The 22,999-nt window shown below is 43.4% G+C and overlaps 1 protein-coding gene and 2 long non-coding RNA genes across 5 annotated transcripts in view; 2 read left to right on the top strand and 1 right to left on the bottom strand.

The window, feature by feature from the left end:
* Nucleotides 1-848: 848 nt before the first annotated feature.
* LOC146708731 (uncharacterized) lies at nucleotides 849-1,922 on the top strand. Its single transcript, XR_014920347.1, has 3 exons — nucleotides 849-1,237; nucleotides 1,324-1,441; nucleotides 1,573-1,922. It is a non-coding gene; the product is annotated as an uncharacterized LOC146708731 (long non-coding RNA).
* Nucleotides 1,923-2,630: 708 nt separating this feature from the next.
* The window catches only part of usp48 (ubiquitin specific peptidase 48), a 27,773-nt gene continuing 7,404 nt past the window's right edge, over nucleotides 2,631-22,999 (top strand). The window contains exons 1-16 of one of the 3 annotated variants that reach the window (XM_085455558.1): nucleotides 2,631-3,357; nucleotides 3,923-4,043; nucleotides 4,183-4,324; nucleotides 5,417-5,544; nucleotides 6,758-6,882; nucleotides 8,751-8,859; nucleotides 9,022-9,155; nucleotides 11,260-11,345; nucleotides 11,803-11,982; nucleotides 14,079-14,216; nucleotides 14,326-14,475; nucleotides 18,635-18,835; nucleotides 19,703-19,814; nucleotides 19,904-20,046; nucleotides 20,748-20,822; nucleotides 20,950-21,074. In XM_085455558.1, coding sequence (XP_085311684.1) covers nucleotides 3,224-3,357; nucleotides 3,923-4,043; nucleotides 4,183-4,324; nucleotides 5,417-5,544; nucleotides 6,758-6,882; nucleotides 8,751-8,859; nucleotides 9,022-9,155; nucleotides 11,260-11,345; nucleotides 11,803-11,982; nucleotides 14,079-14,216; nucleotides 14,326-14,475; nucleotides 18,635-18,835; nucleotides 19,703-19,814; nucleotides 19,904-20,046; nucleotides 20,748-20,822; nucleotides 20,950-21,074 — 2,103 coding nt within the window. In that variant the 5' untranslated portion in view covers nucleotides 2,631-3,223. The remainder of the gene's footprint in view (nucleotides 3,358-3,922; nucleotides 4,044-4,182; nucleotides 4,325-5,416; nucleotides 5,545-6,757; nucleotides 6,883-8,750; nucleotides 8,860-9,021; nucleotides 9,156-11,259; nucleotides 11,346-11,802; nucleotides 11,983-14,078; nucleotides 14,217-14,325; nucleotides 14,476-18,634; nucleotides 18,836-19,702; nucleotides 19,815-19,903; nucleotides 20,047-20,747; nucleotides 20,823-20,949; nucleotides 21,075-22,999) is intronic. The other 2 variants (XM_085455557.1, XM_085455556.1) reach the window with 2 other exon arrangements.
* LOC146708729 (uncharacterized) overlaps nucleotides 21,068-22,999 on the bottom strand; it is a 14,144-nt gene continuing 12,212 nt past the window's right edge. Inside the window, exon 3 of the long non-coding RNA XR_014920348.1 lies at nucleotides 21,068-21,926. This is a non-coding gene — a long non-coding RNA (uncharacterized LOC146708729). The remainder of the gene's footprint in view (nucleotides 21,927-22,999) is intronic.

Below are 22,999 nucleotides of genomic sequence, written 5' to 3'. Positions count from 1 at the left end.
TGTGGTCAGACAGCAAGATCCCTGGGAGGATTCTAAGTGTCGTTAATACGGAAGCTCTTTTCTGGCCTTATTAACCAAGCTGCACGTATGAAGCACTATTGATACTAAATTATCCTTTGCAAAGCCGCAGTTCACTGTGATTGGTCAGATGTTGCCAATGCCACGCCCATCACGACTAAGAACCATTAACCAGCTTCGTGTTCCTGACTACTGATGTTAGGGTGAGCCAATCAAATGACAGTAAGAAACCCTGGCTTTGTAGCACAGGCCCAGGTCACATGAACACCGTCTGTACACAAAGGAGAATCCCGTTCACTACTTTGTTACTGTCAAGAGAATTTTCAAATACTTGTAAATCTGATTGTGAGTTTTCCCTAAATCACCGTCTACGGTGTAGGCAACAAAAACTGTTTGCTTTACATTCGCCTTCTTTATCTGTGCTCATGTTCTACATAACTGATTCACAACAGGGGTAATTAGACAGAGGTACAGTTTCTATCAGATCACTTTTATTGTCACATCACATTACTGGTACACTGGTGCAGCACATGTCAGTGAGATTCTTGTGTGCAAGCTTCACAAACAACAGTGGTGTCCAAAATATAAGAAACATAAAAAATAAATAAATAAAATATAAGAAATATATAAAAAAAAGCAATGAATGGCATGAATGTATGTACAAATAAAAAGAATGCATGCACATATATACATACACATGTGTATATGTGTGTATATACATAAGTATAACACAAGAGGAAGTGGTGTGAACAGAGTGTGACTGGATGATCCTCCCTGCTTTCCTCAGGCTCACCTCCAGTTATCCTTTTGGAACACAGCACCATATACTAATATTAGTGATGTGACGTTCTGTATCGAGGCTTCGGAGCGTGTGTCGAGTAATGGAGGGGGCGTTTCCGCGAAGCGCGTATCGAGGCTTGCTTCATTTATGGGAGGAGCTGAAAATGATGACGTCCGAAGCCTCGCTGCCCGGCTGTACCACGTGACTGGTTCATGAAGTGGTTCGAACTTTGCTGCGAGATATGACAGCGATATAAACCCCTCAGACTTCAATCAAAATGTGGGTGTTTGATGGAGAGTTGCGGTTAGTGAGAGTTTGGAGACAGTTTGGAGGTTTATGAGAGTGAGGAGAGAAAGTCAGGAGAGAATGGAGCCAGCTAAGAAGAGGAGGATGTCCTCCCCTGTGTGGGAACATTTTGATCTTATTCCTCCCAACAAGGTATGCAAATTTCTACAGAAGATGTATTTTCATAATACTGATGGTGCAATAAAACTTATGTTAAGCTGTCGTTACTTGTGTACAAGGTGAAGTGTTTGCTATGTGCCAGGGAGCTGGGCTATAACAACAACACCTCATCCATGCTTAGGCACTACAGAGCTTTGCATGAGAATAAGGGGAACACCGATTGTGGAGCAAGACCAGGTGAGCCATCAAATGCCATGATAATATAGCATGCAGTAATGTTACTAAATGATATAACAATATTATACAGCTGTAATAAGTTACGTGTGTGATATTTATATTTGTGCTTTGTCTTTATTGTCTTTCCTCAGGAGAACAATCTCCAATAGATGAAGACCTGGTTAGCATGGTGATTGAGGACTCCCAGCCATTTAGCATTGTGGAGGACAAAGGATTCAAAAGATTTGTTAAATCATTAAATCCCAGCTATGTTCTCCCCACTAAAGGTTATAAAAGCAGTGAAAATTTAGTTTTTACAGAATAAAATGTGAACAGGCAGGACTGAGGCTCAAAGCCTCAGTGTGTAGCTGTCCATACCTCAACGTTACAAAAGCACAACCACTGTCCACACCCCAACCACACCTCACCTCACAGTAAATGATCATTTCCATTTTAAGCATTTCCAAATAATCATTTTCCATACTGCCAGTATAAATATACACAGTGTACTGCATCACTACAATATACATGTTTTACACACTCCTTTTGTTGTTGACATTTACAGGCTGTGTGCAAAATGCCACACTCTTCAAATTCATGCCAGCTATTATTTTTACGTCCAGTAGGTGTCCTACTAGAGCAAATGAAGCTTCTCGTTGGGGTGAACCAATTGGATGAAAAGCTTCAGTGCTTCATGGAGCTTCATCTGCCCATCACTAACTAATATCATTTTATTAGATTAATACAGCACAAGGTTCCGTTTTGCACAGAAACGTCCTACTTTTTACTTTCTTTGACTATTTTTCACAACCTGCACTTTCAGTTTTACTTGAGTAAAAAAGTTAAATCAATACTTTTACCAGAATGTTTTAATAAGCATGTCACCTCCTACTGAAGTATATAATGTCTCTTTTTGGCCACCTCTAACACACACAGACACACACGTATCCCACATTAGCCCCAGGCTAAATAACATCAGTGCCAAACACGTATCGCAGGCTTGACAGGCTTCGGTCCAACTATATTTACAGCGCGTTTCCATCCGGCTGGCTTTTCTATTACATTCAGACAGACAGCGAGAAATTTCAGAATTACAGTATCCGAGGAGTAAACACCGCGTCGACAACACAGGCAGCAGCTTATTGAAGTGAAACTCATAACTGACGCTTTCCCATCATTTGTGCAGAGAGCAGGCCCCTCCTCCTCCGAAGAGTAGCGACGTCACATTTTGACGTCGTGTTGATTTTGAGCGGAGAAGTAATTTATTTATAAACTGACGCAAGGGCGCTAAATCTAAAATAAACCGTGAATAAAATGTGAAAATACATAAATACTTTTGGTGAAGCAGCTGCACGTATGAACGATTCGAGAAATTTGACCTTAACACAATAAACTTGCTACGTTAGCGTTAGAGAGCGTTAAATAGAAAGTACAGAGGAAAATGACTTGCTAGCACAGCCGGTCGGGCTACATTTTAGCTAGCTAGCTAGCTAACCGTAGTAAGAGTGTTGTTTTTCTGGCGTTACCCTGCAAATACTGTTAGTGGTAGTTTGTCGTCTTTTATTAACCCTTCCGTTGTTACGTTGTGGACTCATGGACTTACAACTATGTTCAACAGGGTTATGAGAGAACGCTAGCATTAGCTGGCTACCTGGAGGTTGCTCAAGAAACAAGCCACGGCCAGCGATAACTCCGGCTAGCCGACAGTTTTAGCATTCCTGTTTCCACTTTAGTTAACTTGAGTCTTTTGGGGGTTTTTTCGTGTCGTATGTGTGGCAGAGGTTAACGTTACTCCATAGAATTATGGCGCCTCGCGTACAGCTGGAGAAAGCGGCTTGGCGTTGGGTGGAAACTGTGAAACCAGAAGAAATCAGGCAGGAGCATATAGAGCTAGCATATCGAATCAACCTCCCGGCCTGCAAAAGAGGTGCCTGCAGGTACAGTATCAACATTTCTAAACAATGTTTGTTGTGATAGCGCATGTTAGTGAAAATACCCCATTTGTTGAACTACATTATATTCAGATTAGTTAAAGGCTTAATGGTCGGCTGTTCCCTCGCTTGCGGACAAGCATCAAGTCTGTGGAGCAGTTTTATAGACTGTAGGAAAGCTAATGAAGACCCACTCTCGAATTTGACATTGCACAACTTAGCTCAGCCTAGCACACAGACACTTTGCTAGTGTCTTGCTAAGGTCCGCACTGTTTGCTATGGTTGCGCTACAAAAACCATTATTGGTCTCACCCCGTGGCCCCTACCTGGATACAAATATATCTATATTATTGCTAATATATGTGTAATATATCTATATCGTGGCTAAAGCGCTTCTGGATGGATGCAAACTGCATTTCGTTGCCTTGTACCTGTGACATGTGCAATGACAATAAAGTTGAATTCTATTCTAAATGTGTGGGTGGCTGTGTTTGTCAGCTGTGCGTTGTTTAAGAGCCATGTAGCCAAAGTGTGAACCAGTAAAGTTAATAGTATTCATTTGCTTTTCCAGGAGGAACTGCAAAGGGAATCCCAACTGCCTGGTTGGTATTGGTGAACAGGCATGGCTTGGAGAAATTGATGAAAGTGCTTTTCACAGTATCGATGACCCAAATTCAGAACGTCGAGAAAAGGTACTGCAAATGATTTTCTCACATGGCCTTTTTTTGGCTGCCTTGCTTGATGATTGACAGTCCAAGTCCTGGCCACATGTAGAAACAGTATATGTAAAGATAAGGTTATGTCTCTCTGTCTGTCTCTGCCCCTTTCTAGAACACATTTGTTGGGTTGACCAACCTTGGTGCAACATGTTACGTCAACACATTTCTGCAAGTATGGTTCCACAACCTGGAGCTGCGTAGGAGTCTCTATCAGTGCCAAAATTCAAGAGCAGAGGAACATGACACTGAGTCTGGTATAAGTCAAAACTAAATCCTGGGCTGCTTCTGTGTTTTTATTTGTTTTCCAAGTAAACTCGGCAGGTTTTAGCCAGATTTGGAAAGGTGTTGTTGCTTGTTGTACATATAAATAACATAGTACACACGTCGGTATGCAGTAGTTGGCACTTGTTCTTGTGCTTTCATAGATTCCTACTGATACTGGTGGCTGTAGCTCAGGTGGTAGAGCAGGCAGGTCACCTACTAACTGGAAGGTTGGTGGTTCGATCGATCCCAGTCTGTTCCAGTCTGCATGCCAAATATCCTTGGGCGAGATACTACCCCCATGTTGTTCTCCGATGCGTCCATCGGAGTATTAATGTTGTGCGAACGTTAGTTAGAAAGCACTTAGTAACCTATTAGGGAAAAGTGCTTGTGTGATTGGGTGAATGAACAAGTTGTGTAAAGCACTTTGAGTGCTCAGAGTAGAAAAATGCTGTATAAGAACCAGTCCATTTCCCATACTGGTTCCTACCCAAAGTACAAACACAGGGTTGGTTGTTAGATTCTAAATTGGCCGTGTGTGTGATGCAAAAGTGTCCAGAATCAAGCTGTTTGTGAATGTATGAGTAAATGTAACTTTTCTTGTAAAGCACCTGGGTCTTCTACCAATCCCAGTGTTGGAGGATCAATCCCTGGTCCTGCAGTCCTGGTTTCTCTGGTCTGTGTGGTCTGTATCTCGGTCCTTGGGCGAGATACTGAACCCTGAGTTGCCCCAGTTGCACCTCGCGGTGTGAGTGTGTGACAAAAAGACTGATCATTACATGCACCATCACTTCACGGAACAACCAAAACGGAGGAGAATACAGTCATCTCACTCACATTCAGTCTGATGGATGCATTGGAGAGCAGCTTGGGGTATTTGGCAAGCGCACAGCAAAATTCAAACTTTCTTGTGTGAAATGTGAAAGGCCCAATGCTCTGCTGGACTAGTACTCATTTCTACTGTTTTGAATGTATTTTCAAGTAACTGACATAATTTGCTTAAAGCAAAAGTTGACTTTTTATGTTAGCTACTGTGACAGTGCATATACAGTATACTGTGAAGGCTTATCCTCTGTCTATTTCAGATTACGAGCCCCAGTCCATCTGTGAGCATCTACAGTATCTGTTCGCTCTCCTGCAGAATAGCAACAGAAAGTACATCGACCCTTCAGGGCTAGTGAAAGCACTTGGTCTGGACACAGGACAGCAACAGGTACATTCAGTCCCATTTATCTATGTGTCCAAGGAGCCAGGCAAAATGATCTCACAATATCTTTTGAGACAATCTGAAGTTCTTTGTTGCACACTGCTTTTGTTTCAGTCCAGTCTTTGTACCTGAACATTTTCAAAGGAATGTTTGTTAAGCCACTAAACACTGATCTGTGAATCACTCGAGCATTAAAAAGCACACGTAACTTACAGGATGAATCGCTGTTCTGTACACATAACAGAAACTTGGCAAAACTGTATTTTTAGCCATTTTGTTACTAGAAGCCACAGTTGGTTCCCATAAGAGGCATGTACAAATGACATTATAATTGAATAATATCAACACTTAGCAGTAAATCAGGAAGAAAAACCCAGATATAGTCAATTATTGTGCTGTACTTTATGTTTTTAGGTGTTTGGGGTTTTTTAAGGTTTTTTTGTTTTCAAGGTAAGTCACCTCGAGAACTGTGGGCTGTATTACAAAGTCAGGTCAACCAGTGTGCGGCCTGGATTAACTCCCTAACACTGCCAAACTGGATAAACAGTCAAATGAAGCTAGTTATCAGCTAGTTAACCGAAGGTTTCCCCTGTGTGTGGCGTTGACATCATGTGACCAATCTAAAACAGCTACTTCATGGGTCATTGGAGGCTTCCTCCACAGAAAATGTGTCACCTACTCCAGTCAGACATTTTCAGAGAACCGAGGTCACAAAATACTGCTGCAACAAAGCCCGTGCAATTAATGCTGCAGAAAGTGGCTGTTCTGTTGATTTAGCAGACAAAATGGTCAGATAAACATTTTAATTCCAGTGAACTAGTTCATGGCCGAGTGTGTATTTTGGTGCTGCTGTTGGCTGCTCATGGCTGCACATCTGAGCTCCACACTTTAAACTGGATCCATTCAAACATTAAAGCGCACTGTTCCATAGATGTGGCCATCGCGTTGGTTTGTTGCAGGTCAAAGTGAAATGAATTTTACTCGTTGAACATTCTTAGTGGGTGTTCTGTGTTTCAGTAGCTGCAGCTCTAGCAGTGCAAAAACGACGAGCAGCCGATTACAAACACGTATACAAATGACACTCAGAGAAAATTTGCCTAAGAGTTGAGAATGTGTTGAAGAATAAAGGTGCTCATAGCAAATATTGGCTTTCAAGCTTGTTAGGAACGTGCACACACTCTGCTTTTTGTCCTACTGACTTCAGAGCCTTTATTTTCAGGATGCCCAGGAGTTCTCGAAGCTGTTCCTGTCCCTGCTGGAGGACACACTGTCCAAACAGAAGAACCCGAACCTGCGGAACGTCATTCAGCAGCAGTTCTGTGGACAGTTCTCCTATGTTACTGTGTAAGGCTTCTTATTACTTACACTTGTTTCAATAGAGTACTGCTGTGTGTGGATTTGTTTTTCACATGTGACATAGTACTAACACGTGTAAATGCTCACCTCAGAGCTCTGCTGTCAAAGCCTGACGCAGATGGAGCTCTGTCTGTGAAGCTGAAGCTCTAAGTGCTTAACGTTTGGAGAACATGTTCTTAGAACATGTTTAGTGTCAGTACAGAACATTACATCACGTTACATTGGTTGGTAGAAACTCAGCATACATACACTTCTTTGCTGAAGATTAAGTTTTCCATCAGTCTGTATCCCTGCTAACCCTTACAGAACTGTAGTTTGAACCCCAACTGTGAGTGAGTTGTTGGGCCTTGGCTCATAAGAACTGTATACAATGGCTTTTCTGACTTTGACACAAAACTACACAGTGATTTGGACACGGCACATTTGTGTGTCAGGCTGGTTCCTGTCAGAATGCAGTGATGAGGAAGACAGGAAGGTCTCCTGTTCCACACAGATGTGCTGCTTGTTTATGTTTACAGTTCTTGGAAAATAGTTCTTATGTTTCTGCCGTTTGCTACATAGGAGGGGTTTCACAGGTGTGGCTTAGTGTGTGTGCATATTTATTTCATATTAGAGTTAGCATTTGGACTGCAACATGAATCATTCAAATGTGCTGAGTAGGGATGGGGATTGATGAGATTTTCACGATTCCGATTCCATTTTCGATTCTGTTTAACGATTCGATTCTTTATCGATTCTCTTTAAAAAAGGAGAACACTTGGAACTGTGTTTTATATCTTCTCTTTGAACAAGATAGAAATTTAGGAGTAACATGGCCTTACAAACCCAACACTGAGAGCTTCAGAGATCCAGCCTACGGCTCTTCAATGGGGTGTCACAGGGTCCCCAGGAAAAAATATTGTAAATGTAAAATAATAAAATAAATATTCTTCTGTAGCAATAACAAAGTATAACATAAATTATTCTGTAACAATTACACAAGAATATCCAGTAATGTCCCTGCCTACAATTAAACACATTCACTTACTGAAAATCATCTGCTGTGGCAAACGGGTGCAAGCCTTTGACCACAAACTGAGTCTCTGCTCGGTGACATTCGTCTATCCTGGCCTGAAAGGAGACGCTGCCGGCAGACTGCAGCGAGAGCTGCCAGCATCTGAGCCAGACTCTGTCTCATCATGGTCACTAAATGCACAGTAATGGCAGGTTTGTGATAAGGCAGATCGCGCTAACATAATATGCACTGTTAGTTGATTATTTACCTGCCGCATTAACGGGAGAGGACGTGCAAACGTTACCGCTGCTGCTCGGTTGAGATTCACGAGTCCGGAGCGAATTAAAAACACGACATTCATTTAAGGTCATCGCGTGTTTTGTGAGCAAATGCTTTTGCATATTTGTAGTGTTTCCTCCCTTTGATGAAATATCTACTTTGCAAGTATTGCAAGTTGCCCTGTTGTCATCCGTTCTCGTAAAGTGTAACCAAACTTTTGAGCGTTTGAGCCGCCATGTTTCCTGCCAGGTAAATGACGCTCCGCAACGTGGTGACGTCATTCGGGGCGACTGGAATCGATAAGGGAATCGTTTTTAAAAATGGCAAACAATTCCAAGGAATTGAAACAGTGGGAACCGGTTCTTGTTGAGAACCGGGTTTCGATACCCATCCCTAGTGCTCAGCAGTTTTATGGTTTTGGTTTGAAGAAGAATGGGATGCTTAGTAAGTATTTAAAAAAAACTGAAAAACTTCAGGACTTTCCCCCCAAACTTTAAAACATTCATCTCAAAAATGACCCAGCTGGCGTTTTTGAGAGTGCATAAAGCAGAGGTGGAAATCTGTTGTTTTGGCTGTTCATCAGGTGTAACCAGTGTGGACGATCATCTGCTCTTCCATCGCGGTTTTACGAGCTAGAGCTGAACATCCAGGGCCACAAGAGCCTGACTGAGTGTGTCACCGAGTTCTTAAAGGTATCTGTCATTCAGCTACACGCAGTTTGTAGATGACATTAGTGAATTAGTTTATTTCAAATCAGAATCAGTCACATGTTAGCATATATTAGATCTGTCCAGTTTGAATTGAATTGCCTTTTAAATGCTCTGACTTTATTTTCCTTGCTCCTCACTCTGCAGGAGGAGAAGCTGGATGGGGAAAACCGCTACTTCTGTGAGACGTGTCAGAGTAAGCAGAATGCCACCCGAAGGATCAAGCTGCACAGCCTTCCTCCAACCCTCAACCTGCAGCTCATGCGCTTTGTCTTCGATAGGTCAGCCATCACTCTGCATTTCTCTGATCTGTAATTTTTATGGTGGTTTCATTTAAATGGGGGCAGGATATCAACTAAATATTAATATTACATAAAAGTAATCAATTGATTTGGATGTCATTGAATGAATTAAGTACTTAATCTCCTACAACCCAGCTAGAATAGAAGGCAGCAAAGAAGTGGGTAAAGAGAAGCACGGTCGTGGAGTGCACTCGCCAGCCTAAAGAACTCAGTCCTATAGACGATCTGTGATCTGAAGCTTTGAGTTGACAAGGGGCAGCCAAGAAACCTAAAGGATTTAGAGTTTCTATAAAGAGAAGGCTGAGGAAAATGTTTGTGTGCTGCTCACTCATTTTGGATCGCAACAAATGAAAACTTAAGTTTGGTAGATCCTGATCACATTATGCTTTAACAAGTAGGATTATCCATGAAATGTTGAACACAGTTTCACAGGCCGGCCCACTCTTCCACGTTACATCTGTTATGTGTTTTAAACCAAGATGGCACTCACTCATCTTGAGACTTCAGAGTCGAATGGATGATGCTGGAGTAGCTGTGTTCACCTTTTGTACTGTCTCAACTAGAGCTGGGCGATATGAGATTTTTTCATATCACGATATGTTTTTTCATTTCAGGCGATAACGATATCTATCACGATATAAGCCAAATAACTATATTTGTAAGATTTAAATGTGCCGTTGCTCACAAGTAAAATGTGAAATAATCAGCAGCTTGTTTTTATTTAAATATTTATTTCCCATAATAAGTTCAACAGGGTAGATGTACTTAAGGAACATGAGACTTTTTCAGATAAATAAAGGCAAATATTACAAACTACACAAAAGGCAGCCGCTAAAGCGTCTAAGTTTCAAAATAGAACAAACGAAACAGACTAAATTGTCAATTCCACTTAGAAACAAAATATTAATTCTAAAAATAAATCTTAGTTTGTTTTACAGAAGAACAGACAAAACTGACTAACTTTTGTCAATATCAAATAAACTGAGAACTAAAAGGAAATTCTCAATCTCTCCTTGTTGTATAGCTGAGCTTTTCAAACAGTTTTAACAGTTACTTTAGTCTGACAAAAGCCGAATGACGAATTAGCGCTTCCAGTCAGAGACTGAGGCTACGTCCACACGTACACGGGTATTTTTGAAAACTGAGATTTTCCGTTTTCGTTTTAAAAAATAATCCCGTCCACACATAAAGGCAGAAATGAAGGAAAACGCTGCTATGAACATGCCAAAGCAGCAGGTGGCGCTAGATTCCTAACCGTGCAGAAATGTTGGCCAATCAGAAGTCTAGAAGCCTCGGTGGGAAAAAGTAAACAAAGCTGGGGCATAGAAGCAGAACCGAGTCGTATGTGTGGAGGGACAGTAACTGTGTGTATATGTAAGCATTTAAACACTGCAGAGAGTAGAATTAACAGTATTGTAGAAATTCATTTCACCGAAACAATAACGTGGCGCACAGTGTGACGCATGCACCAGTTTATTGTATTTCCAGACTTGCTTTCGGCACATTTACAGTGCAGCTACTCTGTTTTTTGTCAGACTTGAAATAGCCGAAATACCTTCACACTACGGAACTTCTATGGCTCTTCCGTTCGACAATCTCTCCGGCGTTGGAACCGTCATCTGTTTTCTCTTCGGTCACGCTCGGTTGATTTTTCTAGTCGGCACACTCATTTCCTCCATTACCCGCTGGCTGCTTCCCAAACAAACACACGTGCGGCTTGGCACTTGTGCTGTACGTAACAAGTCACGCGACGTGACGCTGCGGCTGTGATTGGTTCGGCTCTGCGCTACTTAATTTGGATTGGCTGACCTTTTCTTTTTTTTTTTTTGAGGACAAGAGCTGCGAGGTCTATCGCGATAGCTTAATTTCTCTATCGAGTAAAAGTTATATCACGATACATATCGTTATCGTTCTATCGCCCAGCTCTAGTCTCAACTAAAATACATAGCAGTATTAAAATTAATCTTTTTTTTAAATCTCTTAAAGTCACTTTTTTAAGGAAACTAGCTGGAATTAATTAATTAAACTATTTATGTCATTGGTTTCTTCTGCCTTGAGGTCAGACATGTGTTTTCTCCTCCAGACAAACAGGCCACAAGAAGAAGCTCAACTCTTTCATCAGCTTTCCAGAGCAGTTGGACATGGGGCCTTTCCTAGAAGAAAAGCAAGGTATGAGCAGTTTCTCCGTGTGCCACAGAAAGTAGCCGCACCGATTCAACAGCTTGCACTGGCTTGTGGCAGCTATACAACAGGAATGTGGTCCAGCTTATAGATACAACTGTGTCTTGAGGGATTCAGTTACACGTTGACAGCTACATTAGTTCACACCTAGTCATAGCATAGCTCAAATGTGGATTGCACCTATGTATTTGAGGTACCTAAATAAATACATCATCTGTTGTCTGCCAGTTGTTGCACTTTAACAAAGTGACATGTGAAAAAGTTCACTTGCAGCCTGTCTCTAAAGTGGCCCCAGACTCATTGTGTATGTAGACACTGGTAAACTAAAGGGGCCCAGCACAGACCATCTCTGAATCTGGGCTGAGTGATTACATCTCCTGTATGGTTGAGGACGGTCTTACTACCCAGTAACATGAGTTATAATGTTATGTCTCCGTCTCGCCAGATGAGAAATGTGTCTATGAACTGAGCGCAGTGCTGATTCATCGGGGAATCAGTGCCTACTCCGGCCACTACATCGCCCACGTGAAAGATGCTCGTACTGGCGACTGGTACAAATTCAACGATGAGGAAATTGAAAAGATGGAAGGCAAAAAGCTACAGCTTGGTATTGAGGAGGACATTGGTACGTAGTAAGTAGCATGGAAATGGGGGCACTTCAGTAGTACCTTTGTGAAATCCCCATGTAACGTTGTGTTATTGTTGCCAAATATTATTTCTAATGTATAATGTTCTTCCATCCGTCCATTTTCTTCTGCTTACCTGGGTCTGGGCAGAGAAGCCCAGACCTAACCACCTTCTCCAGCTTGTCTGGGGGAGCACCGTGGCATTCCTCGGTAAGCGATTATATCTTACCGAGATTATATATATATATAAGAGATGATATCTCTCCAGCGTGTCCTGGATCTGCCTCGTGGTCTCCTCCCAGTGGGACATGTCTGAAACACTTCACACAGGAGGCATCCTTTTGGTGTGGAGCAGTAGCTGCTCTACTCTGAGCCCTTTTGGATGGCCAAACTCCTGACTCTGTCCCTAAGGGAGAGGCCAGACACCCTTCAGAGGAAGCTCATTTCTGCTTTTTGTGTCCACAATCTCGTTCTTCCAGCCACAGCTCATGACCACAGCTGAGGGTAGGGACATAGATCGACCTTTTACACTCAGCTCTCTCTTTATTGTGACGAGCCAGTACAGCATCTGCATCACTGCAGCTGCAGCACCAGTCTGTCGATCTCCCACTCCTCTCTCCCTGTACTTGTGAACAAGACCGCGCGATACTTAAACTCCTCCACTTGGGGCAGCAACTCATGTCTGACACAGAGTGGGCACTCCACCCTTTTGAGGAGCCTCTATCAATCTTGGAGGTGCCGATTCTCATTCCCGCCGCTTCACACTCGGCTGTGAGCCGCTCCAGTGCGAGCCAGAGGCCATTATGAAAAAAATCCTTGACAAATATTTTTAGTGCTGTCAGCGTTAATGTGACTAACGCAGTTAACAGTTAACCCAACCCATCTGGAGCGCAGACTGAGTCAAAATCCCTGAAAAGTCTCTGTCAACGCATTTCAGACAGTTGGTCCAAAGTTTGTTCATTCTGCGCTCCAGATGGGTTGAGCGCGTTAAAAACTTTCATCATGATGACGGCATTAACGCTGACAGCCCTAACTTTGGAGGGAAATTAGTTTGTCCAGGTGTGGACTTCTGTCTTGTAGACGCCCAAATCAGTCCGTGCATGATTACATTACTCCGCCATTCAAAAGGTCTGCGCATGCGTGAATGTATCACTCATCATCGATTATTGGACTGACGATTGTCGGTTGGAAAGTTTTTACATATCGCCCCACTCTAGTCCAGTGATCTGTGACCAGGAAGATAACAGAACCTGGGATGCTCCTGTGTCCGAGGTTCAACTAGGGGAGGGAGTCTCCTTTCCAGCATCCTGGCATAGACTTGCACGGGAGGCTGAGGAGAATGATCCCCCCTATAGGTGAAGCTTCTGGTCCCCCTTCTTAAAGATGGGAACCACCACGCAGGTCTGCCAATCCAAATGTACCGCCCCTTATCTCCACGCAACATTGTGGAGTTGTCAGCCAAGACAGTCCTATAACATCCAGCGCCTTAAGGAGCTCAGGGTGAACGTCATCCAGCCCAGGAACTCTGTTAAACTTGTTTAACAGTGACCTCGCCCCCGGAGATAGTCAAATCGTCCCTCTCGTCCCCAGACTCTGCTTCCACTACAGAAGACATGTCAGTCGGATTAAAGAGCTCCTCGATGTATTCCTTCCACTGCCCAAGAATATCCTCAGTTGAAGCCAGCAGAGCTCCACCCACTCTATACACAATGTGGGTTGAGCACCACTCCTGAGTCGCCTGATGGTTTCCCAGAAACTCTTCAAAGCAGTCAAAGTGTTTTTTCCATGCCCTCTGTGCCACCCAGTGCCACTGCGCCCAGCCGGGCCCATGGCACTGGCCTCCGGGTACCCCAGGCCTGGCTTCAGGGCGGGGCCCCAGACAGAGTGAGCTGTTCACTAGAGTTGTCACTTATAGGGGTGTATAATGTTCTTTACTATTAAAAATGTAAACACAAGGTTCCTAACAACAGTGGACCAGCTTTTTTGTTTGTTTGTTTGTTTGTTTGTTTTGCAAATGTATTGTCAATTTTACCACCTGAGGGACGTATACACTTTCTTATAGTTGTTTTTCTTCTTTACTCCACTTGTTTCCTAGCTGAGACGGTAAAATCCCAAACAAAAAAACCAAAGTGCAGTAAAGGCTATCACTGCTCCAGAAATGCATACATGCTGGTGTATAAGGTCCAGCAGGAGGAAAGCTCAGGTCCAATCAGGACTAATGTGGAGGTGCCAGGTGTGTCGATTTTGAATTGATTTTTGCATGACCTCTACAATTGGTAAAAACAAATGGAGACCTCTGGGTGATGCATGTCTGATTGTCTTTTCTCTTTTCTGACCAACAGCCTTTCTTCAGAGGTTGGTAGACCAAGACAACCATAAGTTTGAGGAATGGTGCAGTGAGATGACTGACATGAGAAAACAGAGTGTGGATAAGGGCAAGGCTAAGCATGAAGAGGTGAAGGAGCTCTACAAGCTTTTACCCGCAAGAGACGGTCGGTAAAATCATGCCTTAATCATCCACAGTCCACTTAACAGAAACACTTAGAGTGTGCACATGTTTGTTACAGTTCAAAGTATTCTTACATGCACACAGTGTAAACTCTACTTCGTCAGGCTGTTGAGGTATATTATTGGCTCCTCGAGCATCTTCATCCTCTGAAACAACACGATGGAGTCACAAAAAACCATACCACCTTTAGTCTCTGGTGCCACTGTTGGACATATTCCAGCTCTACTGTGTCAGACTGCAGCTGTCAGTATTAGTCTTTATGTTCTGTGTCTATTGCCTAGAAGGTCAACAAAGAAACTCAAGCAGGTGGAGAACTTGTGCTGTGCTGCTAAACAAGGTTTGCTCTTGATAGCTGCAGTCCAAGGCAGTGGAACTGCCTGATTATTTTTGCATTCTTGTTACACAGTGCATGTGACGTGTGAATAATTATTTATGCGTACATGCACACACACAAACACGGCCATGTCAGGCCACGAATAGGATGTGATTTGTTGATCTCACAGTTATTAGTGCAACAGATTCCCTCCCTGTACTGTTAAGACACACATGTCTTGGGATATAGCAATGGGTGGTCTGGACGTTGGCATGCTTTATGCGATGGAGCCAATGCAGCGGGCTGTGATCCAAACACAGTGTGAAAGGGTGGCCCAGGAGGTAATAACAGAGTCAACCACCCACCAGCTTGTCAGCACTCCTTTTCAGTCGTGCTGTCCCAGGGTTCCTACTCTGACAGCTTCTGGCTGATTTAACCGGGCGGTCCCACCCCCTCCCCACCCTCAGGAGCAAAACTGCCTACGGCGCTCTATTTGAGGTGTCAGTCTGCAGAATAAAAGGGAAGGAAAAGTTAGGAGTGTGGAGCAGGGGCTTCCCACAGAGAGCCTTCTTCCCCTACACAAATGCCACCTGGCACCGCTCTGTCCACTGGACCAGATCTGTGGCATCCTTTCGGGTGAGACTGGGGGCTGGTCTGGTCCGTGAAGTTCAGCACGAACCAGCAGTTGTAATCAGCCAGGAACCGTCTCACCTCTTTTTAGGTCTTGTGACATGGTCAGGATGCGACAGTTGTTGTTTTCGCACCTGTGGGTACAACTGCACACCTCCCAAGTGGTTACCCCAGATACTGTACCTTCTTCCATTCAACTTCAAAACTTCTTCGGGTTGCTGGTGAGCCCCGCCTGCCTCAAGTACTCCAGGACTGTGGGCACCTGCTGTACATGCTCCCCCCAGGTGTCACTATGGATGTTAATGTCATTCGCATAGGCAGAATATGCAGCGAGCGGTCCATGAGACATTGGAAGAAGCCTGGCCTCCAAACAAGCCAAATGGAAGTGTGACAAACTGGCCCAGGAGCTTGTTGAGCCGGGGCATGGGATAAGCGTGCGACTCTTCTATCACTCCTATCTTCAGCATTTCAGTTAATTCCTTCTGAACAATTTAACTGTTATGTTCAGGCAGCCTGTAGGGTTATGAACACACCTTCACACCAGGGCACGTTACAGAATAGTGCTCTATGAAACTGGCATATCTGGGCATGGGGGAGAATATATCTGCAAAACACTGTTGCAATGAAAAACACATCCGCTATCTGATCATCACAATGGAGGGAGGAGGTAATGGTGGAAATTGGCATCTCCGGCTCCAGGGCTGGCAAAACAGAACATCTCCCCCACCTTCGTCCCTGGGCACTGTTGACGAACGTCTCCTGGTCGCCCGCACCTGCGACATTCCTGCCCCGATGTACGTGCAGCTCCCGGTGAGTGGGGTCCAGTGTCTGTAGCCGCTGAGACCAATAAAGAAACAGCAGAGAGAGACGGGGTATTCTGTGCAGGCAGTGGTGACCACAGTGGTGTTATCTCCCGGAGCCACCTCCTTGGCACTGGATCCTGACGATGTCCTGCCACCTGTTGTGGCTCCCTAACCGATTGTCTCGCCCGTTACCACGATGTTCCAGTTGGCTGGTCGACATCAGTGGACGCACTCCAATGTGTCTGCCAGGAGTAGGGCTGCTCAATTAATCGAATTTTAATCACGATTACGATCTGGGCTTTCAACGATCATTAAAAATGACTGAGCCGATTATTAGCCCCTCCCTCATTTATCCGCGACACCTTAAAGGCCGGTCCGTGAAAATATTGTCGGGCATAAACCGTCCGTGGCGCAAAAAAGGGTGGAGACCGCTGATTAAGAGGACCCGAGGGAAGCTCGGAAAGCTAAGCAGAAGTTATTTGGAGAGTGACTGCCGTTGGTTGAAAAGAGTTAAAAAAAAAAAACTTCAGTGGTGTTGCACACTAGTTTATATTATTTTTTTAAAGTCATTGTTAACCCTTGAAAGCCGGTCAGAGCAGCACGCTCCGTTTTGCGTAACTATTTTTAAATCCCTGTAGAACCTGAACCGTGTAAGCTAGCGCAATAATTTGTTTTGCATATGAAACCGGAGGAGTTGTACTTACATCTGATGCCATCAGCTTGTCCTCGGTCACGGTTTCCTTCCACATATAGCTTTGCAAAAATTGCATAAAAAGCGCTTGCAGGAACAAAAACATAATATTCCAGAAACACGCTTTGCCGATCTGATCAGCTGTTCGTAACACTTCCCACAGTGAAATGATGCACCTGCTGTTTTCTTTGCAAATTTGCATCATAGGATTGTTTTTTGTTTTTCCTGCAGTATATAAAAATTGCTGTATCTCCAAAATAAAACTATGAAGACACTCAAAATAAATTTCCTGTTGTTGTAAACTATTTTTTTGCAACTTTATTGTATTTAAAGTTTTGAGGGATAAACCTCTTAAATTTCTCCAAGTAGAAATATATGTAAACAAAACAAAAGCGATTTTCAATTTTTTTTGTAGTTTATTGCACTTTTTTGCAATTTATGTAATTACTATGCACTTAATGCATACATATTATTAAAATATGGGCTATAACAGTTGTATTGATGTATAGCAACTTGAAATGCTCCCACAAATGGCACTACAGCATGTAAAAAAATAATATAAGCTCTGGTGGACTTGGTTCTATAGTAGGTCTTAAAGGGTTAAATCAATATCGTCAAATAATCGTGATCTCAATTTCAGTGAAAATAATCGTGATTATCATTTTTGCCATAATCGAGCAGCCCTAGCCAGGAGCCCCTCCATGAACTGCTCAAGCACAGTCCAACTGCCTAGCTTGCCAAGTCGTGCAGCCACCTGGAATAGGCCGGTTCCTCCGGCCACATTAGCGCCTTCCGGAAGCATCAATGGTGGTCCTCTGGGAAGAGCCACAGCCAATCCACTATTGCTCATTGGACGTCTTAGAAGCTGACTTTCGCCGCTGCGGATAGGCTGAGAGCCAAGGCTTGGGCTTTCCCAAAAGGAGTGACAGCAGCCGCAGGACCCACTCCACCTCGGGCTACTAACACACCTCCACTGTGACTCAACAAACCAGAACGCCTGGGGGTCACCCCCCTCCCTGATCCAGTAGAGTCCCACCGGAGCCAGGGGGAGCAGCAGCGGTGCCAAAGGAGGCAGGCCAAGCAGCTAGCCTCTGCAGAAACTGCGTCCAGGATTGGTAAATGGTAAATGGCCTGCATTTGTATAGCGCTTTCTCTAGTCCCCCCTAGGGAGGACTAGGCAACCTTCCGATTACAAGGCGAACTCCCAACTCTTGAACCACGAGTTAAAGCTGGTCTTGCAGCTTCTCCGTTTGCATCTGCCACATCACCACTTGCTCTTGCTGCAACGTTGCTAGGTCCACCACCGTCTGCACCAGTAATAGGACTGGGTGTGCAGGCTGTGTTCCCACATGCCTGCCTGGGTTTTGGCACCACTGAGACACATGTGTTCTGGGACCCCAGCATCACACACATACAGTCAGGTTTACAGGCCAGTGATCATTTATTTGCAAAGGTGATCTCTGGTGATCTCTTGCAACTTTCCAGCTGCAACGGTGCCAGCCTGCCTTCCCTGGCACTGTGCCTCTGAGCCTGTCGGTTTTTGGTTTTGTTTGTTTACGAAACTGAAAGAGTAATTTTGCATGTGTAACATGATAATGTTAACACATGTATGTCTGGGATAAGGTACAGGGAACCTGCTGTTACCACAATAGAAGCCTGGATTTTTCTCCTTATGGTTGTGTCCCTCTGCTTTCTCTGTGTACAGGTGAGCCGTATGAGTTTATCCCCCTTGACTGGCTTAAGAAGTGGCTTGATGACTCCACTGCCACTAAAGAAATTGACAGCTCCCGCTTCTTGTGTTCTCATGACAAACTTCACCCAGACAAAGTGGGAGACTCCAGGAAGGTTTCCATGCAAGCTGCACAACTCCTGTATGAACGCTATGGTGGAGGGCCTAGACTGAATGGTTAGACTTTTCAAATCATGAGCTTCTGCACCCGTCATAGTTTCATTTCTTCAAGTTACACATCCATCGTTGTCATATTTAACCATGTCAGACTAATGACAAAGTGAACTAAGAGTTTCAAATTACACTCAAAATGATCTTGTTTCAGCACAAACTGTGTCATTGCAACACATTTACCACTGGTAAGGATGACAAGTGCAGACAGCTGTCAGATTCACCTGTTCACTTTGAAAAAGGTTTATTAAATGTGTTTTAACAGTTTTTGATAGGGTGTGCCTGAGAATGCAGCAAACCGATAACATTTGTTTAAAAAAGTTTGTTAGAATAGAATTCAACTTTATTGTCATTGCACATGCACAGGTACAGGGCAACGAAATGCAGTTTGCATCCATCCAGAAGTGCTTTAGTGATATAGATATATTACAATATATATTAGCAATAATATAGATATGTGAGTATATTACAGAAATGGGTCTATTATGGTATGTTATAATGTACACGGTATGAAGTATGTTGTGAATATTCTATAACTATAAGTATGTACAGGCTGTAGTGAGTACAAGCTATGTGCAGGATATGAACAGGATATAAATATGAAAAACTATACAGAATATGAAATAAATAACTTTACAGAACCTGAGATATACAGCTATACAGAAATGGGAACTGTGCAAGTTGTAAACAGTTGTAGGATTAAATATCATTGAATGTGCAGAATGATTATTTACACAGAGCTATACAGTAGTGCAGTTATTGCAGAGGTCAGTAACCTCACGAGTATGCTAGAATATGAAAATACTGCAGATTAGCTCTGTCTATAGTGTATGTTCCGTACAACAGTATAGGTCACTTTGTGTGTTTGTTTAGAGTCGTCTTTGTGCAGAGAGTGTGTTAGCCAACGATGCAGAGTGCTTCGGCTGAAGAACCAGCTCAGTGAAGATTACAAGGAAATCTCAAACCTGGTGAAGCGCACATTCAGGTAAGCACACTCTGGCTAAGCGTAGGTTGGCGAATCAATGTCCTGACTTAAGTCCATATAAAAGTACATTTTATTGCACTGTGTATCAGTGGTGCAGGTTTCTGGGTAGGCAAAGCATCTCTGCGGAGCTGGAGGCAACTGGCTTTGGAACAGCTGGAGGAGGATGAACATGAAACCGCACACAACAACAGCCAGACCAATGGACAGGGACCACACACCAACAACAGTAAAGGTTCCAATAACCCTTACAATTGTATTTTTTCTTCTGCCCTCCACTTCCATTATTGTGTTTTTGTACCTGTCAGCCAAGCTGAAAATAACAGACATTTACTGTGTTTCATTCAGTCATCATTTGCAGATTTGCTGCACATAATATTCCTCATATTAATTACATAATAAGTATTGATTTTGACCTGATTCTGATGCTTGTCCTGTTTTTGTTTTCCCTAAAGAGACCTCCCCAGGGTTGTTGAGGCATTCTTTTGTTTACTTGTTCATAAAATCTTTTTCAAGTGGCCAGAAAAGCCAATAACATTCATAGATTTTTGTTCACAACTGTAGACAGACTCTTGAATATACTCAAAGGCCATTTTATTAGGTACATCTGTTCAGCTGCTTGTTGACACAAATGTGTAATCAGCCAGTTCCTTGGCAGACACTCGTGGATTTAGCCATGTGGACGTGGCCGAGACAACCTGCTGACGTGCAAACCAAACATCAGAATGAGGGAGAAAGATGAATTTACTTTGAGCGTGGCATGTGCACAGGGGCTAGCCACGCTGTTCTGAGTATTTCAGAAAAAGAGAAGCTTTTATTGTAACCAGCAAAGTGTCCAGTGACTATGTGTGTGCACCAGTCATGCTTTGCATGTGCAGCCACGTTTGGCATCTGCGACCATGGTTTTGGATATGAACATTACCTGTTTGTTTGCAGAGTTCAGCTCAGAGCTGTCGGAGTGCACTGAGGATGAGATGAAGACTTTTAATGAAGATATCGCCTGCAGTCACGGTATTTGCCACCATCAGCAGTAATTATTAGATATGCAGATGTTTTAAACACTTTAAAAACAAAACAACGTTCGCTGTTATGGCTGTGCTAACATCCATAATATAATTCTTATGTGCCTACTGTGTAGGGGGTCTGAGTATTCTGGAAACTGAACGGAAGTTGGTGTCGCCTGAAGTTTGGACCAAGTTTCGGGAATACTTCCCCAAAGCCCCAGAATTCACCCAGGACCAAGAGGCCTGTCAGCAGTGCCTGGTTAGTGCACAGCAGTGCGTCACACTGATCCCCTGTGCCGTCACTGCAGCTACATTATGTTTGAAGTATATTTTCTTTAAGCCTGCATCACAATTTGTCAGACACAGTTCATGTTGTGTAGATGGATGGTTCATTAACCTCCTCAGACCCGAACTCTTCCACGGCAGCATTTTAAATTTCTCTTTGATATCTGGGCTGATTGGGACCTGATGAATGTAAAAACAAAGAATTACCTGATTTTTGTTTCTAAAAAATGAGAGCCACATATGAGGCTATTCATGTAAAATTTCAACAGAACAGTAGCAGTTTAACGTCCTCGTAAGTGGATATCAGGCCCTTGCAGAGCAAACTTGAGCATGTTGGTCTAAATAACCCAAAATGTGACGTCCACATATACGCAGGTCCTAGGAGGTTACACATGAACATTTGTTTACAGTAAATGAAATGGTTTGGTGTTACTAATCCACACAGCTCCAGATGAAACTGGCATTGATGTGACCCTTAAATTAAAATCAGCTGGACAGCCTTCATGATTAATGCACAGAAATACTGATGGTTTCCACCAGTGTATTGGTATTCTATATTCGGCAGCATGGTGGCACAGTGGTTCGAGTCTTTGTGTGTGGAGTTTGCCGGTTCTCCCCGTGTCTCTGTGGGTTCTCTCCGGGTACTCCGGCTTCCTCCCACAGTCCAAAGACGTGGAGTTAGTGGGATAGGTTGAGTGGTAACTCTAACTGTGAGTGCGAGTGGTTGCCTGTCTCTGGGTGTTGGCCCTGCGACAGACTGGTGACCTGTCCAAGGTGTACCCTGCCTCTCACCCCAGGACAGCTGGGATAGGCTCCCCAACAGCCCCTGGAAAAGAATGGATGGATATATTCAATACGTATGATATAATCATATTGAAAAATGAATATGTTGTCCCTCTGATGATAACCACAGCTGACAAACTTCCGTCTGTTAATATTGAGCTACAAATGAATAGAGCTTGGTATCACATTCAATTTCTAGATTTGATTCCATTTAGACTCAGTCAGTCAGAAATATTTCTGATCACTTATCAGTACAGCTTCATATTTTTACATCTACGTATAAACCAAAGCTGACACTGTGAGAGCGTCACAGCAGGCGCCTCTGTGTCAGAGTATCGAGGGTAAAACACAGAAGCAGGAAGCAGATTTGCCTGGCCTTTTATAGCACATAACCTTAAAAATATTCTGCATTCGATCAAAAACTGAAGAAAACCAGGAATCAGCACCTGAACATTAGCTGATGCTGCTGAAGCAGAGCAAAGTTACAGAGGTTTGATTGCAGACACGGGTAAGTGTCTTGCAATTTGTGATCATTTTAAAAAGTTTAGATCTCTTCGTTATTGAACAACAGAAATGAGGCTTTAGTGTGAGAGGTCAGTTTTGAAAAGAAAAAGACAACGGCAGACTGGTGTGTAATAAGCAAGCGAACAATGCAGAAAACAGAGTTGAAACTGGTCTCTGAGCACAGAGCTGTGCAGGAAGTGTGATTTTATCATGGTGGAAACAAAACAGGCAGAGTCATGATGATGTTGTGTAACGGGACGCGCAGTTTCTGTTGCTGCTGGTTTAGTCGGTCTCGCTCAGAGTGATGAAACCTGCAGCGTCAGCTGTCGGCTTTCAGCCCGACGCCGTGTGCCATCCACACTCTGAGTTTACGTCTTTGTGTGGAACTCGTGTACCTGCTCTCATTTACTGTTTCAGCTGTTTGGAGGTTGTTGAAATAGTTTTGTGAGCTTTAAGCTGAGAATCTGGCAAAATACATTTTTATTCACTAATCATTTGAGGATTTAATGAATTGATATCACTTTATTAGTGTGAATGCTTGAAAAGCACAGTGTTGTTCTTCTACATCTGTATTATTGCCACAAAGGCATCCACACTATTGAGTTCCTGTTT

The sequence above is a fragment of the Copadichromis virginalis genome, linkage group LG5, assembly GCF_057382275.1.
Source record: "Copadichromis virginalis isolate Kocher_CV1m ecotype Utaka linkage group LG5, C_Virginalis_male_GT1.1, whole genome shotgun sequence".
Taxonomy (NCBI): Eukaryota; Metazoa; Chordata; class Actinopteri; order Cichliformes; family Cichlidae; genus Copadichromis; species Copadichromis virginalis.
The sequence above is the reverse complement of the archived record's forward strand: the minus strand, read 5'-3'. Positions and strand labels throughout refer to the sequence as shown.